Below are 14260 nucleotides of genomic sequence, written 5' to 3' on the forward strand. Positions count from 1 at the left end.
ATGTAAACTGTAGGCTAAGTGTTATTTTTAATAATCTTGCACATACCATAATGTACACACTTAATCGGTTTGGGAAGCTTTTGAAACAATTATGCATCTCAAATCACTGTAAAAATACTCAACTTTAAACTCACTAGATTCTTCTAAACTCAACTCGCCACATAAATTCACTACTCGCACACCCCTACTAAAAATTACTAATTTTGAAATAAGAGTAGATTTCTCTTCAATCTACTATCTAAAGAATTCCTTTATTGGGACAAAATAAACATTGATATTATGTTAAATAATATGTTGTGCATTTGGACTCTCAGGTAATTTTCCAAAATAAGCTAGCTGAACCTGTTCCCTTTTCAAAATTATGTTTGAAAAAGATAACTCGTACAGTAACTTACAATTGAAAGACAATACAAAGATGATTTTACAGAGTACCTGAACCTCTACAGAGACTCTCTATCAGAACTTTCATTTTTTTACATTTTAAGGAAGTGTAAATGAATGATGAATGTTGCACTTTGAAATTAATAATATATTTTGTACAAACTAATTAACAATTGAGACTTTGTTTCACATTTGTCGACCTGTCTGTTTGTTATCCAATGGGAGGGTAGTAGACTGTCGGACTAAAGAGGACTGTGTAGAGTGGAACCCACTGGACTCTGTACTGAAAAATCCATTTCATGAAAAAATTAGTACCTAATATTTAAGTTGAATATAACAAATGTCAAATTATGTTCTACTTTTGCTTACTTCTTATATTTATATTCTTATATTAGAGAACTTGAAACAACATATATTGAGTATAAGAATTCAATAAAACGTGAACTTAAGTTAGTTCAGTTACCAATCAACGTAAAACCGTTCAAAATTATTTAAAATGTCTGATTTTGAATAATACTAAGCCTAAATTAAGTCACATTCAACATGAATGTCACATTATTTGTAAAACTGAATTGAGTAATCCAATGACATATTTAAAAACTCATTAACAAGGTAGAATGAATTTTTCACAAGCCAGTCAAAAACAGTTTTACTGAAACTTTCTTGTTTAACTGTTTGTCCTTTAAGAGGTAGTTTATTAAACAGCCTCATACTCATAATGTAGAATGATTTTGAAGTTTTACTAATCCTAAATATATCAATAAATACTTTGTGACTTGTCCTGGTTAAGTGGTCATGGACCTGATTTTACTGTGTAAGATTTTTATAATTATGTTTCACATAGACTAGACTAATAAATATATATGTATTTAAAACAGGGATATTTAGCTGTTTAAACAGAGGTCTACTACAGAACGTTTTAGCTATTATTAGCTATGTATAGGCCAATTTGATTTCATTAGGTACCCTCAAGTAGCATTTGGTCATATTGAAGAAATATTCTGCTTACATTGGTTAGATTGGCTCCTGCCGGTGAGAGCTGCAAGATACGTGATTGCTGTGAACACATATGGATTTAGATGATAATTCAACAGAAATTGTATTATGTAAGGGAACAGTACAAACCTTATGGTTTTGTTGTTTTGTCATTATGGTTATCATTGTTAATATAGTTAACTTGGTTATTATCATTATTTGAAACAAGTTAGGCTACTCTGTCCGTGCTTTGCAACGGGATGAGAATTCAGAGGATAATAACGTGGTTCTTTATATCTACTGAAAAACTGTTACACACAATCATTTATTGTGAAGTACATCTCAACTGTACCATACTACTTATTTTTAATGAATATATCTTGGGTTCATGAATTTGCCATCAACTATGTAGCAGAATTAAAATGTTAACTCAGGAAATAATAAACAAAGAACTATCCTGAATAAATACCCCACCGCAGAAAACCTGCTAAACTAAAGAATATACATTTCCCTATGGCTGGACTAAAATATCTAAATACATAATACAGTATAATTAATGGTATCCTCAAGCTGAGACATATTTTCTCCCATTAGCTTGTAAACAACCTTTATCATGAGTAAGCAATGAGAGTAATTATTGCTAAAAAAGTCCCTAGGGCTCTGCCCCAGTGGCTTTTAAAGTTCCCATGTTATATTATCAGCTAATTTAATTGCTGTTAACAATTCAAGGTAACACGTGCTACAAACATTAAACAAACAAAAAATAATAGTGCTGCACCCTGTTGTAATCCTTGTAACTTTAATGCTATTGAACATCATAGAACAGAACCAACCCCCTTTAATTGAAATAGCTGTTAAGATTCATTATTCCTTTTAAATATGAAAAATCATAAGGTTAACATGGGAAACCCCAGAGCCACTGGGGCGGAGCCCGAAAGCCCGATCAGAATAAAAACTACTTCATTTTCCTATTAATGCCCAAAGAATCGGTGTACCGAATTTCAGCCTCCTAGGTAAATGGGAAGTGGTTGAATTAGTGATGAGTGAGTGAGTGAGTGAGTGAGTGATTCAGTGAGGGCTTTGCCTTTTATATAAATTAGATGTAATGATGTAATGAAATTGAATAATCCAGAGATTTATGCGGTATTTATTTTGGTTCTAAAATCTATGCTTCATATATGCATAAATATGGGTTCAGGATAAAATCTCAATATGCAGGAAAAAAAACCCAAACACAATTATACTTTATGATGAAGAGTTTGTTTACGATGAAGTTGGAAGGCTAAGGACTATAAATATTACAGAAAAATGCAAAAAATTAGCATTTTTAAGTAGGCTTTTTTACGTTTTAATACAGATAATATAATAAAATGATCCATTTCTTACCATTCTAGAGTTTCCTTGCGATGTGGCATCTGTTTCCTTTTCTATGTTCTAGATACAAAAAAAAAAGAATTTTAAACCAATTTGGATTTAAAATTACAATGTATAAATAGCCCATGTAGTACAGATGGTTGGCCACCAACTGTGGGACAGTTGGTCGATAGTTGGTTAGAGCTTCCACAATGAACCAACCGTTGTCTAACTGTATATCTCATAGTTAGGCCAACCAATATTTACAACTGTGGACCAACATTGGTTCATTGTTAATGAAATACATTAATATGCATTGCTGGGTATCATACATCAAGCCAACCGTTGTTCAACCGTTTTTCACTCCGTTGGACCAACAAAAGATACTTTTGTTGAACCAACGATGGTCTATAGTTGAGTTTACACGACTTTCATTCTCTGGATCTAGCTTTCACAACATAATTATAATAATGCAAATATATTTTTAATTAATATTCTTTAACTTATTTGCAACAATTTATGGGGAAAGAGTAATTAATCACATAACAGTCAATTATAATAGCATTGATAATCTAACGGTAATGAAATAATCTATATTCAAATTCAAACCCAGTATCCTCTCTAACTCCCCCCAAAAATAATAATAATAATAATAATAATAACTACTTATGATACCTTAAATGATTAACAGAATCATACTGTGTAGTATCAAAAATGTTTTAAGTATTGCGACCATTGCATTTGTCGGCTACTCTTTCACCACCTGAAAACTCTCTATATCAACAATCACAGATAGCTCAGTGGTAAGGTAAGAAGCTCGAAGCTCATAAGTCGAAAAACTCAGGTTCGAGACCCGTCTGGGCCAAAAAATTTTATTCTTGCTTTTTTTCAAAGTTTGTTTTTATGAACTATTTAATCAATTTGCTCAACTAATAATTATACTTTTCATACTAAATATTTATTATTTTGTGTGAAATAAAACGGTTGGTTGGATATCAGTTGTGTTATGTTATGGTTAGTTGGCCATCAGTATTTTTGGATGGTTGGGCCATTGTTGGACAATGGTTGGTTGGAAAACAGTTTAAAGAGGTGACATTTCTACCGTTGGCCTACTGTGTGGCTCAACAATTTACCAACGTTGGCCTAACCATCTGTGCTACATGGGAGCAAATGTATGGTTGCAGTAGCCTATAATAACGGTGATAAACCGTTTACAAAATTTACAAAACTAAGAAAGAAAAAGAAAAAGAAAAACATACCAAAGGGTAAAGTACTTGCGTGTTACAATTAACCCTAAAATAAGAGAGAAACGTGAGCAGCTTTACCTATCTAACACATCAAAACTTGATTTATTTTACAAAACATTATTTGATACATCATATACATTATACATATTTTTAAATTATAATTTTACACATTGTTCTATCCTGTCACAAAAAGCTAAATCCTATATTCTTTTTTGTGGAACAAAAAGGATGAAACTACAATAATACACTCTGGTTAATTGAATAAGTGACAACTTTTACTGATAATAATATTTCAATTTCCAGTTTAAGTAGAAAATTATTTATTACAATCAGATAGTGTATTGTAAGTAAAGTTACTAGTGTACTTGTTGCTCGAAATCAAGCAATTGTCAAGTACCTGTATTATACAGAAGTTATTTTAAAACTACATAAATAACAGTCATAGTTTTCGATGAGTTTAAAAGATCCGACTAAAAGCTTATGTAACTAATTAAAATACTCACGCTATTTAATAGCATTTTGAAATAATAAACGCTTCTTGTAAAAATCTTTTAGCATTTTTTAGACCCAGCTTATTTTTTAGTGTTTTCTACAAATGTTTCCCGACTTAAAACGGTTACCAGTAAACATTTCTTGCATGTATTTATTTGATCTGACATTAGGTAGGTTTACTTTACCACTGTGACAACATGATCTGTAAATTCTTCATGGTTTTTTTTTTTACTTCCAAAATAAGTTGCTTAGCATAAATGGCAAAAATTATTCATCTCTCCAAGTGATTGCCCATGTAGCACAGATGGTTGGGCCAACGTTGGCCAACTGTGGGACAGTTGGTCGATGGTTGGTTGGAGCTTCCACAACCAACCAACCGTTGTCCAACTGTATATCTCGTAGTTGGGCCAACCAATATTTACAACTGTGGACCAACATTGGTTTATTGTTAATGAAATACATTAATATGCATTGCTGGGTATCATACATCAAGCCAACCGTTGTCCAACCGTTTTTCACTCGGTTGGACCAACAAAAGATACTTTTGTTGGACCAACAATGGTCCATAGTTGAGTTTACACGACTTTCATTCTCTGGGTCTAGCTTTCACAACATAATTATAATAAAATATCTGGTTTTACAATACCTTTATCAGTTCCAAAAGTTTCCAAAAGTTTTTGGAACTGATAAAGGTATTGTAAAACCAGATATTTTATATATTACAGTTCCGGCGCTACAACAATGAATTTTAATAATGCAAATATTTTTTAAATTAATATTCTTTAACTTATTTGCAACAATTTAAGGGGAAAGAGTAATTAATCATATAACAGGCAATTATAATAGCATTAACAATCTAACGGTAATTAATTAATCATTCAAATACCAGTATCCTCTCTAACTCAAAAAAAAAAACTACTTATGATGCCTTAACAGATTAACAGAATCATATTATACTGTGTAGTATCAAAAATTGAAGTATTGCGACCATTGCAACTGTCGGCTGCTCTTTCACCACTTGAAAACTCTCTATATCAGCAATCACAGATAGCTCAGTGGTAAAGTAAGAGGCTCATAAGTCGAAGAACCCGGGTTCGAGACCCGTCTGGGCCAAAAAAATTTTGTTCTAGTTTTTTTTTCAAAATTTGTTTTTATGAACTATTTAATCAATTTACTCAACTAATAATTATGCTTTTCGTACTAAATCTTTATTATTTTGTGTGAAATAAAACGGTTGGACAATGGTTGGCTGGAAAACAGTTTAAAGAGGTGACATTTCTACCGTTGGCCAACTGTGTGGCTCCACAATTTACCAACGTTGGCCCAACCATCTGTGCTACATGGGTGTGTACCTGGATTCCTTACTGTGAGACCAGGCCTCGCCTCTACTCTTCTCATTTGTATAAGATTTTCTATTAATTGTCTCCACCTCCTGTTTTCAATATTTCTCCTTTAAACTCAAGAAATTTTCTGTTCTTCCAACAAAACTGATTAACTGTTAAGATTTGTCTATAACCTCCTAAACAAACATCAATATATTTACTCCCAAAAAGCTGGTGAGTTTCTTTTTATGTACAGCTGTTTTTGTTTTTAAATTTGTTCAATGTAATTCTCATGGGGAAAATGCGACCTTTGAGGGCGTCTCACGCCATTAAGGGTAAGAGTTTTTAAATTCTAAAACCTTAATACAAAACTACGAATGAGACAAATCATTCTGACACCTCAAACGTTAAAATCGGTCCAGAAATAACGGGCGAGTTTTGTTGACAAAAAACAGCCCTCATGTATTAATATAAGAGATAGCTGCGTTACCAAGCAAAAATCTTACCTCTTCTTCAATTAAAATCCGTCCTGTGTTGGCAGAAAAAGAATCCTGAAAGAACAATCAATAATTTTCATTGTTATTTCATACTGAAATTGATAGTAAAACCTTAAAATTATGGAAAAAAATTAAAAAAATGTACAAGGGTTATTGTTAGGGTAAATTGTATGTTGTAAACTGATTACAGGCTTAAGAAATACTTTCAAAATAAATAGTTAAAGTTAAGTATAATAATTCAATCAATAAATAATTGATCCATGCGATTGCCACAATCAAAATCTACAACTGCTTACAACAGCTGATTTTTAGGGGGCATCCAGGTCCTAGTCCCCCTCAACTACACTGAACTCCGCACACGACCCGCCACTCCGCCAGTTACCTAAATCTTCAGCGTCCGCCTCAATGGTTCTCTAATGTGTTATTCTCCAACACAACAATACATTGGTAATACCCGAAAACTTGAATGGAATAAAATACTCAACTGCTTACTTATTATACTTTATGATAGCATCTATACTCGCTATTTTTCTAGGATATCAGCTGTGTTCAACAATTCAACACTATACTAGTGGTGTTGATGCATGCACGAAAACTGTAATAATATGTTAACATTAGTTGCATTTTGGGTTACCCGTTCCACAGTTTTAAGGACTAACCATTACACTCTTTCTTCTCTACTGACGTTATACTGTATGAAACTTATGCTAAATATATGACTTTCTCATTCCCTTTTAAGACTAATGGCCGGTGAATTACCCTTTTATGTGTCAAAATTATTTCTCAGTTGCCGCTTTGAATGCTAACTGTTAACACATATCGTCTGTTAGAAATAACTTCTGTAATTATTAACAGAGACGTATTTGGATATAGAAACAGATCTCTGTCCTCCTCTCATCTGGGATGCTCGCTCAGCGTACATGTGGCAAATCACCAACGATTTTCTAAAAAAAACCACTTTTTACCTTCCTAGAAGCAGCAAACCTAATCACTGGTGAATAATAATGTCATTTAAATAGGCAATAACAATAAATGTGACTTGTTAATGGAAATATTTCAGTAAAAATCCAATCAGACGAATTGAAATTTGTTTAGTCTGCCGATTTTCTGCAGTGAGGGTATTTGTAGAGTATCATTAAGTGATAGCCCCATGAAAAATGGCATCTTGGCCCAGAATCGACCCTACTTGTAATTGAACCAAGAACTTTCTGATTGGAAGAAGTGCACTGTAACCACTCAGCTTGCCGGCATGAATTGAACTGCATCGACCATTGAACAAAAATTTTCTAAAATAAAATTTATTAATTTAGACTATTGAAAAGGTCTTAATTTGTTCAAACAGTGATTAAAATGCTTACCTTATGGTTGGTTGGTGCAAAATCTGCAATGTAAATAAATGTTAAAACAATACATAACGTTAACACGACAGAGTGTGCTTGCCTCATACTTGATGCTGTTTTCTTTGACGCGTGTTTATATTTGTCAGTCAATTGGTCATGCATGTTCACTGATTTAGCAATTTCGCTATGGAGGGAATTGACACTAGAAATATGAGAAAAATTGAAAATAATGACAACTATAGTCTTTATGTGTAGAAACTTAATAACTTTATTTACTTAGGGGGTAGATTTTAAATTTTTAGAACTTGTACCTTTTAGCAAAAGAATGTATTTAACTAGTTTATTATTTTTTTATTTGCAGCCCATGAAAATTGAAATTGTTCCCTCATAATTCTTAACAAACACCACTCAAAAACATTAGCAAAAGTATAAGAAAATTCCCAAATATAAAAATATGTCAATATTAATGGATCAAACACAACCTTCCAAACAAAAACACACAACAAAAAGAAAACAAAAAGAAAGAAGACTACTGGTACACCAACTACTGCTATCTTAACAAAATACCACCACCGCAGCAAACCTGCCGACTAAGCGAATTTCCATTTTTCTGAATTAATTATCAATAAAATCTATCTAAATAACATTAGCTTCAATTATCAATTATTTAAGATGGAGACGCCTAACAAGACGAGTACCTAGGTTTGCTGCTACAAGGAAACTAATAAAAGTGTGGTTTTTAGTAAAATATTAATTAATAGCTTAGTATAAAATAAATAAATTTGTCTAGTTTGATCAAAATATATCCATAAACAAACAATCTAGAGCATTTTACAATATTCTCCATAAAAATAACATGGGAATTTTTTATTTTCAATTTTTTCCTTTACCAATAATTGTAGGCCTATAAAAACAATTTGATAAACTAAATCTTAAGAAATGTAGAAAAAAGTAGGGGGAACTCATTAGAAACTCACCCTGTATTTATATATGATATAGAGTTATATATGTCCGTAAACACGATAACGATTAATTTTTGTTTGATTTTGATGAAATTTTGTTTAAAGGTGCAAGACATAAGACATAAGATATTTATTGCCGTTGATCATTTTTACATGAGATGGGCATGGTCAACATAAATATATACAGTCAATAACATCAAATAATATCAATAATATCGATAATAATCATCAATAATATCTAAATATATTTAAATTAAAACTAAAGTTGCAACTCCAGCCTAGCACCCAAACAACAGCTTCATAAACATTAAATTAATAACGCCAGTAACGCATTAATTTAATCTCCAGGCCTGGCTTGACAAATGGTTCTAATTAATTTTTTTTGAAGAATCAGGGCATCTGAGACATTTGCAGAGTGTCCCCAAAGTATGAGACCATAAGCAATATGAGACTGAAAGAGTCCGAAATAGGCAGTCCTCAGATAGTCAGTAGAGATTATGGAGCTCAGTTTCCAAAACAAACAATTGACCCTTGAGAGTTTTTTACACAAATTTACAACATGGTCATTCCATGTGAGCTTTGAGTCTATGTGAATTCCCAGCAGTTTTACAGATTGATTTAGATCGATGATTGATTTTGATTGATAGTTTTGATTTTGTGAAAGACTGAGCAAAATATTCTGAGTTTTAGTCTCATTACACAGCAGTTTGTTAGCTGAGAACCATTCTTGTGCTTGGTTTTGAGCTGAGGTTATTCTGGCCTCCAAGAGGTCAAGGTTTTTATTACAAGTAAAAAACGTGGAATCATCTGCATAGATAATAGAATTTACACCTACATTTTTGGGAAGATCATTTATTATTACAATAAAGAGAAATGGTCCGAGAACTGAGCCCTGCGGCACTCCCAAGGAGACATCACACAATGATGAGTGAGCACCCATAATATTTACATATTGCTTACGGTTCATTAAGTATGATTCAATTAATTTCAAGGAGTCGCCAGAAACACCATAAAAGTTAAGTTTAGTAAGGATATTGATAGGCGGTACACAATCAAATGCCTTAGTTAAATCTAATAGGGATAGGAAGGCTGATTCTTTATTTTCAAAGGCATGTAGTGCTTTACTGACAATTTTCATTACTGCAGAAATCGTAGAATGTCCGGGTCTAAAACCAAATTGGGACTCAGAAAATAGTCTGTTTATTTCAAAATAGTTGCTAAGTTGATTGTACATAACAGTTTCAAATGATTTTGAAAAAATTGGAATAACGGATATAGGACGATAATTTTGTGGAAGATTTCTGTCTCCTTTCTTATAAACCGGTGTAATTTTAGACAATTTTAACATATTTGAAAAATAGCCAGATTCTAAACATCTACTTATTATATACGCAAGTGGTTCCTTAATTATATTTATTGTCTGTTTCAGTAAATAGTTGGATATCCAATAAAAATCAGTGCTTTTTGAATTTGATAGGCTTGAAACAATTTTAGAAACTTCAACCAGATTTACACTTGTCCAGTGAAAGGAGTTAGGAGCTATAGGTCTTGTACCCATTAAATCACAGATACTGACATTAGTGTCAGGAATGCCTTTCACCAGTTCATTGACAGATTCTATAAAGTATTGATTTACACACTCAGGGTCAAGAGGGATGACTTTGGTGGAACTTTTGCAGCTTTCTTGGGATATGACCTCCCAAGCAGCTTTGCATTTGTTTCTTGCACTATCAATGTATTTCTCACAAGCTATTTTTTTAGTTAGTTTTAAGTTTTTTCTATAATTTCTTTTACATGTGAGATAAGCGTTATAAGCCAATTGGGTCTGCTCAGAGCCACTCATTGACGAATCTTTGTAAATATGAAATAAAGTCAGCATTTTGTCTCTTTCAACTCTTAACTCATTGGTATACCAGTTAACTTTGTTTTTACTAGTTGTAGGTTTGCTTTTTTTACATTTTAATAATGGTGAACAAAAATGCCAAAGGTCTACATATCTTTTAAAGAACCTATTAAACAGTGTATTAACATTTATCTTGCCGTTTTTGTGCTCTTCGACCATACTCCACTTCTCTTTTATTAATTCATTGGTAAATAGCTGGATAACATTATTATTCTGTGATCGGTAATAAGAAGTTTGTTGTGATGTTTTACAGTTTTTATTGGTATATGAAATATTAGATTTTAAAGTGAAAAGGAGTGGAGTATGGTCCGCAAAGTGACCCTCAGCTGAGGTAACTTCATACAGATCTTGGGAGAAGTTAACTAAAATGTTGTCCAAACAGGCATTGTTTCTGGTGGGTGAGGAATAAGTACAGTATAAATTAATTGATCTTAATAAGTTCAAAAACAAAATTGAGTTGTTGTTATCAGTTGTTATCATTTCTATGTTAAAATCTCCGCAGACGATAACTTTGGTCCCCCTCGATAAAACCTTCTTCACGGCTAATTCAAGTTTCTCAAAAAATATATGTATGTTGCCACGAGGTGACCTGTACAATGATATAACATACAAATTGTCTTTAATTATTTTAACACAGCTAATTTCTATGTCTATTTCTGAACTAAATTTACTCATATCAAATTTACAGAATTCAATCCCCACTCTAACAAAAATTCCTGCACCTCCGTTTTTGAAATTTTTTCTAATAAAAAAACTACCGGGAACGTAACCATGTGGTGTAAAAACCTGTAATTCCTCAGAAGTAAGCCAATGTTCTGAGAGACATATTATGTCTATTTTATTTTCCTCACAGAAGCTTTCAAGTTCAAGTAACTTATTTCTCAAACATTGAATATTTACCTGAAGAAGATTTAATCGAGTAGGAGTACACAATTGCCCAGAAGCTACACTATGATATTGACTTGAGACCGTTTTTCTAAAAAACTATGACTTAAGCTACTATCTTTACCCTTGGTTGCCCGATCATCTTCATTGCCACTCACTTTCACACTAGATTGACTTTTTTCACCACTAATGACACCAAATGACCGGTCAGACTCCGGAGTAACTGGTAGGTGAAGGCTCCCGTGGTCAGTGGTGGTACTCATAGAGAGGCGAAGAGGGACGTCTGATGTCGGCATCTGCTCTCTGCTCACTGGATTAATCAGCGGTGGGTGATGTGGACTCACTGGTGAAGAGCGGCTAACAACATCTGCATAAGTTTGTTCTCCTGGTGCTATTGGTGTTAGTGGATCTTCTTCCCTCTGGAGATAAGAAAAGGTCTCCAAGCACCTCTCCATTTCCTTTATGAAGGTGTTGTGATCAAGGCCGTTCCGCAAAACACGTGCTGATCTTTGGTTGTATGCAACAATTTTAATCTGGGCCTTAGTCTCCACTTGGAATTTGATGACATTTTTTATAAAATGTTCTACTTTTACTCTATCTCTTATACAGCCCATGGGAGAGCAGTAGAGATATTTGTAGCCCTTTCTTTTAAAATCATTGCAGAACTGTCCAAAAGCCCTGTCATAATCATTTAGGTTGGGCTTCCCCCAGTAATCCAGCTTTGTTATCAAGCTGTACACTCCAGCTCCATCTTTGACCTGCTGGTATGCCAGATGGTCAGACACACAGTTCCATAGAGTGGGTTTGCCAAATTCCCGTGCGAATGTAACAGCTACCCCAGCTGTCATATGCCTATCGTTCCCAAAGTCACCAGATATTGTGTGAGAGAATGCGACCTCTTTGTTGTTACAATGGTCGTTGATGACCCTGGTCATGTCTTGTTGAGTAATCGTGATCTTTTTTCCACACCCAAGATTTACTGTTTGGGTGATATGTTTGATGGCTGTTGGGTCATTTTCTGTTTGGGTAGCCTGACATTTGGTTTGAATTATATCCAGTATCATGTTTGCCACTTTTCTTTTCCCATTTTTGTTTATATGGTAGCCATGTCGAGTGTGATTGAACTTTTCCAATAGATATAGATCTAGCAGGTTGACATCTTTGTTCTTGTAGACTAAAGCCCTGATATTGTTATTAATTTCCGCAATGATCTGGTGGTGGTAGTGGCTATTGTGAAGATCATACCGATATGGTAGGGTGGTTAAAATCAGATTAGTATTTTTACATTTTTCTATCAGACTTGTTAAACAGTTAATGATTTTGTTAGATATAGCAGCCTTATCATCAATAGAATGATGCGCCTTCACATTATTGCAGCCTGCCATCAAGGCGGGATAAACTTTAATGAGTTCGCAAACCAGCATGATCGGACCATGGGAACAGGGTTTTACAGGGGGGGAGGAGGGAGGGGGAACAAATAATTTAGTGATATTTTGATACCTAAAAATGTTTCTCTATCCACCGGTTCCAAGGAAAAGTACCAGAACCAAATACCAACGTCAAAATATGGTTACGGGCAATTGGGTAGGCCTGCGTACCCATAGGAGATGATGAGCCATAGACATATTGAGGGTGGTACGGTGCAGCGATGGCAGTGCAATAGCCGTGAGTAGAAACCGAAAGTGACACATTGGAAAAGTGAGTTTAGCAGCATATGTAAACCTCGGTTACAATCACAACGAAATCGTAACGACCTTCCGAGTTGCAGCAACATCTGTGATCAAACTGTTGTGATTTTTACTTCACAAAACAGTCATCGAAGCGCTATCAATGAAAGGAACAACGTTATTAATCTCACTTGGTTTTGGATTTTCTTACAAAGTTTTTGGAAATGGTTGCAGTACCTATTTGTAAACAGCATTAAATATAAACATATCTGTGACAACTAGAAAAAATAATCCATCCAAACGGATGTTTGTTATTTCATAGATGTTGCATTTTCCAAACAGATGCATAAATGACGTATGTGGTAAGCATTGGGAGAAAATTTGACAAAAATTGCATAAAATTGGGTTTTTGAACATCAGTTATTTTATTTAAAAATTAATGAGGCCATTTTTTAACGGCTAAAGACACTCTTGCCACCAATCCAGTGGATACAAAAAGACTATTTGAAATTTGAATCCAGATCGATCCTTGTTTTTCAGAAGGCCGCATAAAATGCCTTCTGGCCCGTGACAGACAGGCAGACAGAAATCGAGATAAAGACTTTTGTTTCGGCTTCTTTAATGTATAAAATTTAAAAATAACAAAAGATATATCATTTCTGAGCAATGTACAGACAAAACTCTTATTTTATTTATGTAGATTAATATAAATATTTGATAAATTGCATAAAATGTGTATTATATATATGTAGTTTAAAATTACAAAAGATCTTCTGCCAAACAATGATCAATGTTTACCTTTTTGGTTGGCTGGTGCAAAGACTGCTATGTAAGTTATTGATGTTAAAACAATAAACGCTAGGGCTTGCCTCATACTTGATGCTGTTTCTTAACCAATTGTTTATATTTGACTTTCAGTTGGTTATGCATGTTCACTAATTTGGCTATGGAGAGAATTGACGTCTAGAAACATGAGGAAAATTAAAAACAATAACAAATTTCTTTGTTTGCAGAAAAAAGGGAGTCAAATTGTTATACGTAAAACTTGTGCCTGTTAACAAAAGAATCTATTTATATAATAGCATTGACTATTGGATACAGAAGTTGTACTGATTAGTGATTATGATTATGATAGTCAAAGATAATAGGCTAAGCCGTTTTTGGTTAATCAAACTCCTCCGTTATTATTAGCTTGATTTTGACGTTTGAGGTCTCAAAATAAAGGTTTAAACATGT

General features: G+C 33.5%; 1 protein-coding gene across 2 annotated transcripts in view; it reads right to left on the reverse strand.

Annotated features, from left to right (window-relative positions):
* Window positions 1-508: 508 nt before the first annotated feature.
* LOC128982221 (sentrin-specific protease 1-like) overlaps window positions 509-14260 on the reverse strand; it is a 60051-nt gene continuing 46299 nt past the window's right edge. For both annotated transcript variants that reach the window (XM_054401287.1, XM_054401288.1), the window contains 4 exons: window positions 6277-6321; window positions 2743-2790; window positions 1391-1438; window positions 509-664 (listed from right to left, as the gene is read on the reverse strand). In XM_054401287.1, coding sequence (XP_054257262.1) covers window positions 593-664; window positions 1391-1438; window positions 2743-2790; window positions 6277-6321 — 213 coding nt within the window. In that variant the 3' untranslated portion in view covers window positions 509-592. The remainder of the gene's footprint in view (window positions 665-1390; window positions 1439-2742; window positions 2791-6276; window positions 6322-14260) is intronic.

The sequence above is a fragment of the Macrosteles quadrilineatus genome, unplaced genomic scaffold, assembly GCF_028750875.1.
Source record: "Macrosteles quadrilineatus isolate MER2022 unplaced genomic scaffold, UCM_ALF_1.0 Scaffold_201__1_contigs__length_191814, whole genome shotgun sequence".
Classification (NCBI taxonomy): domain Eukaryota; kingdom Metazoa; phylum Arthropoda; class Insecta; order Hemiptera; family Cicadellidae; genus Macrosteles; species Macrosteles quadrilineatus.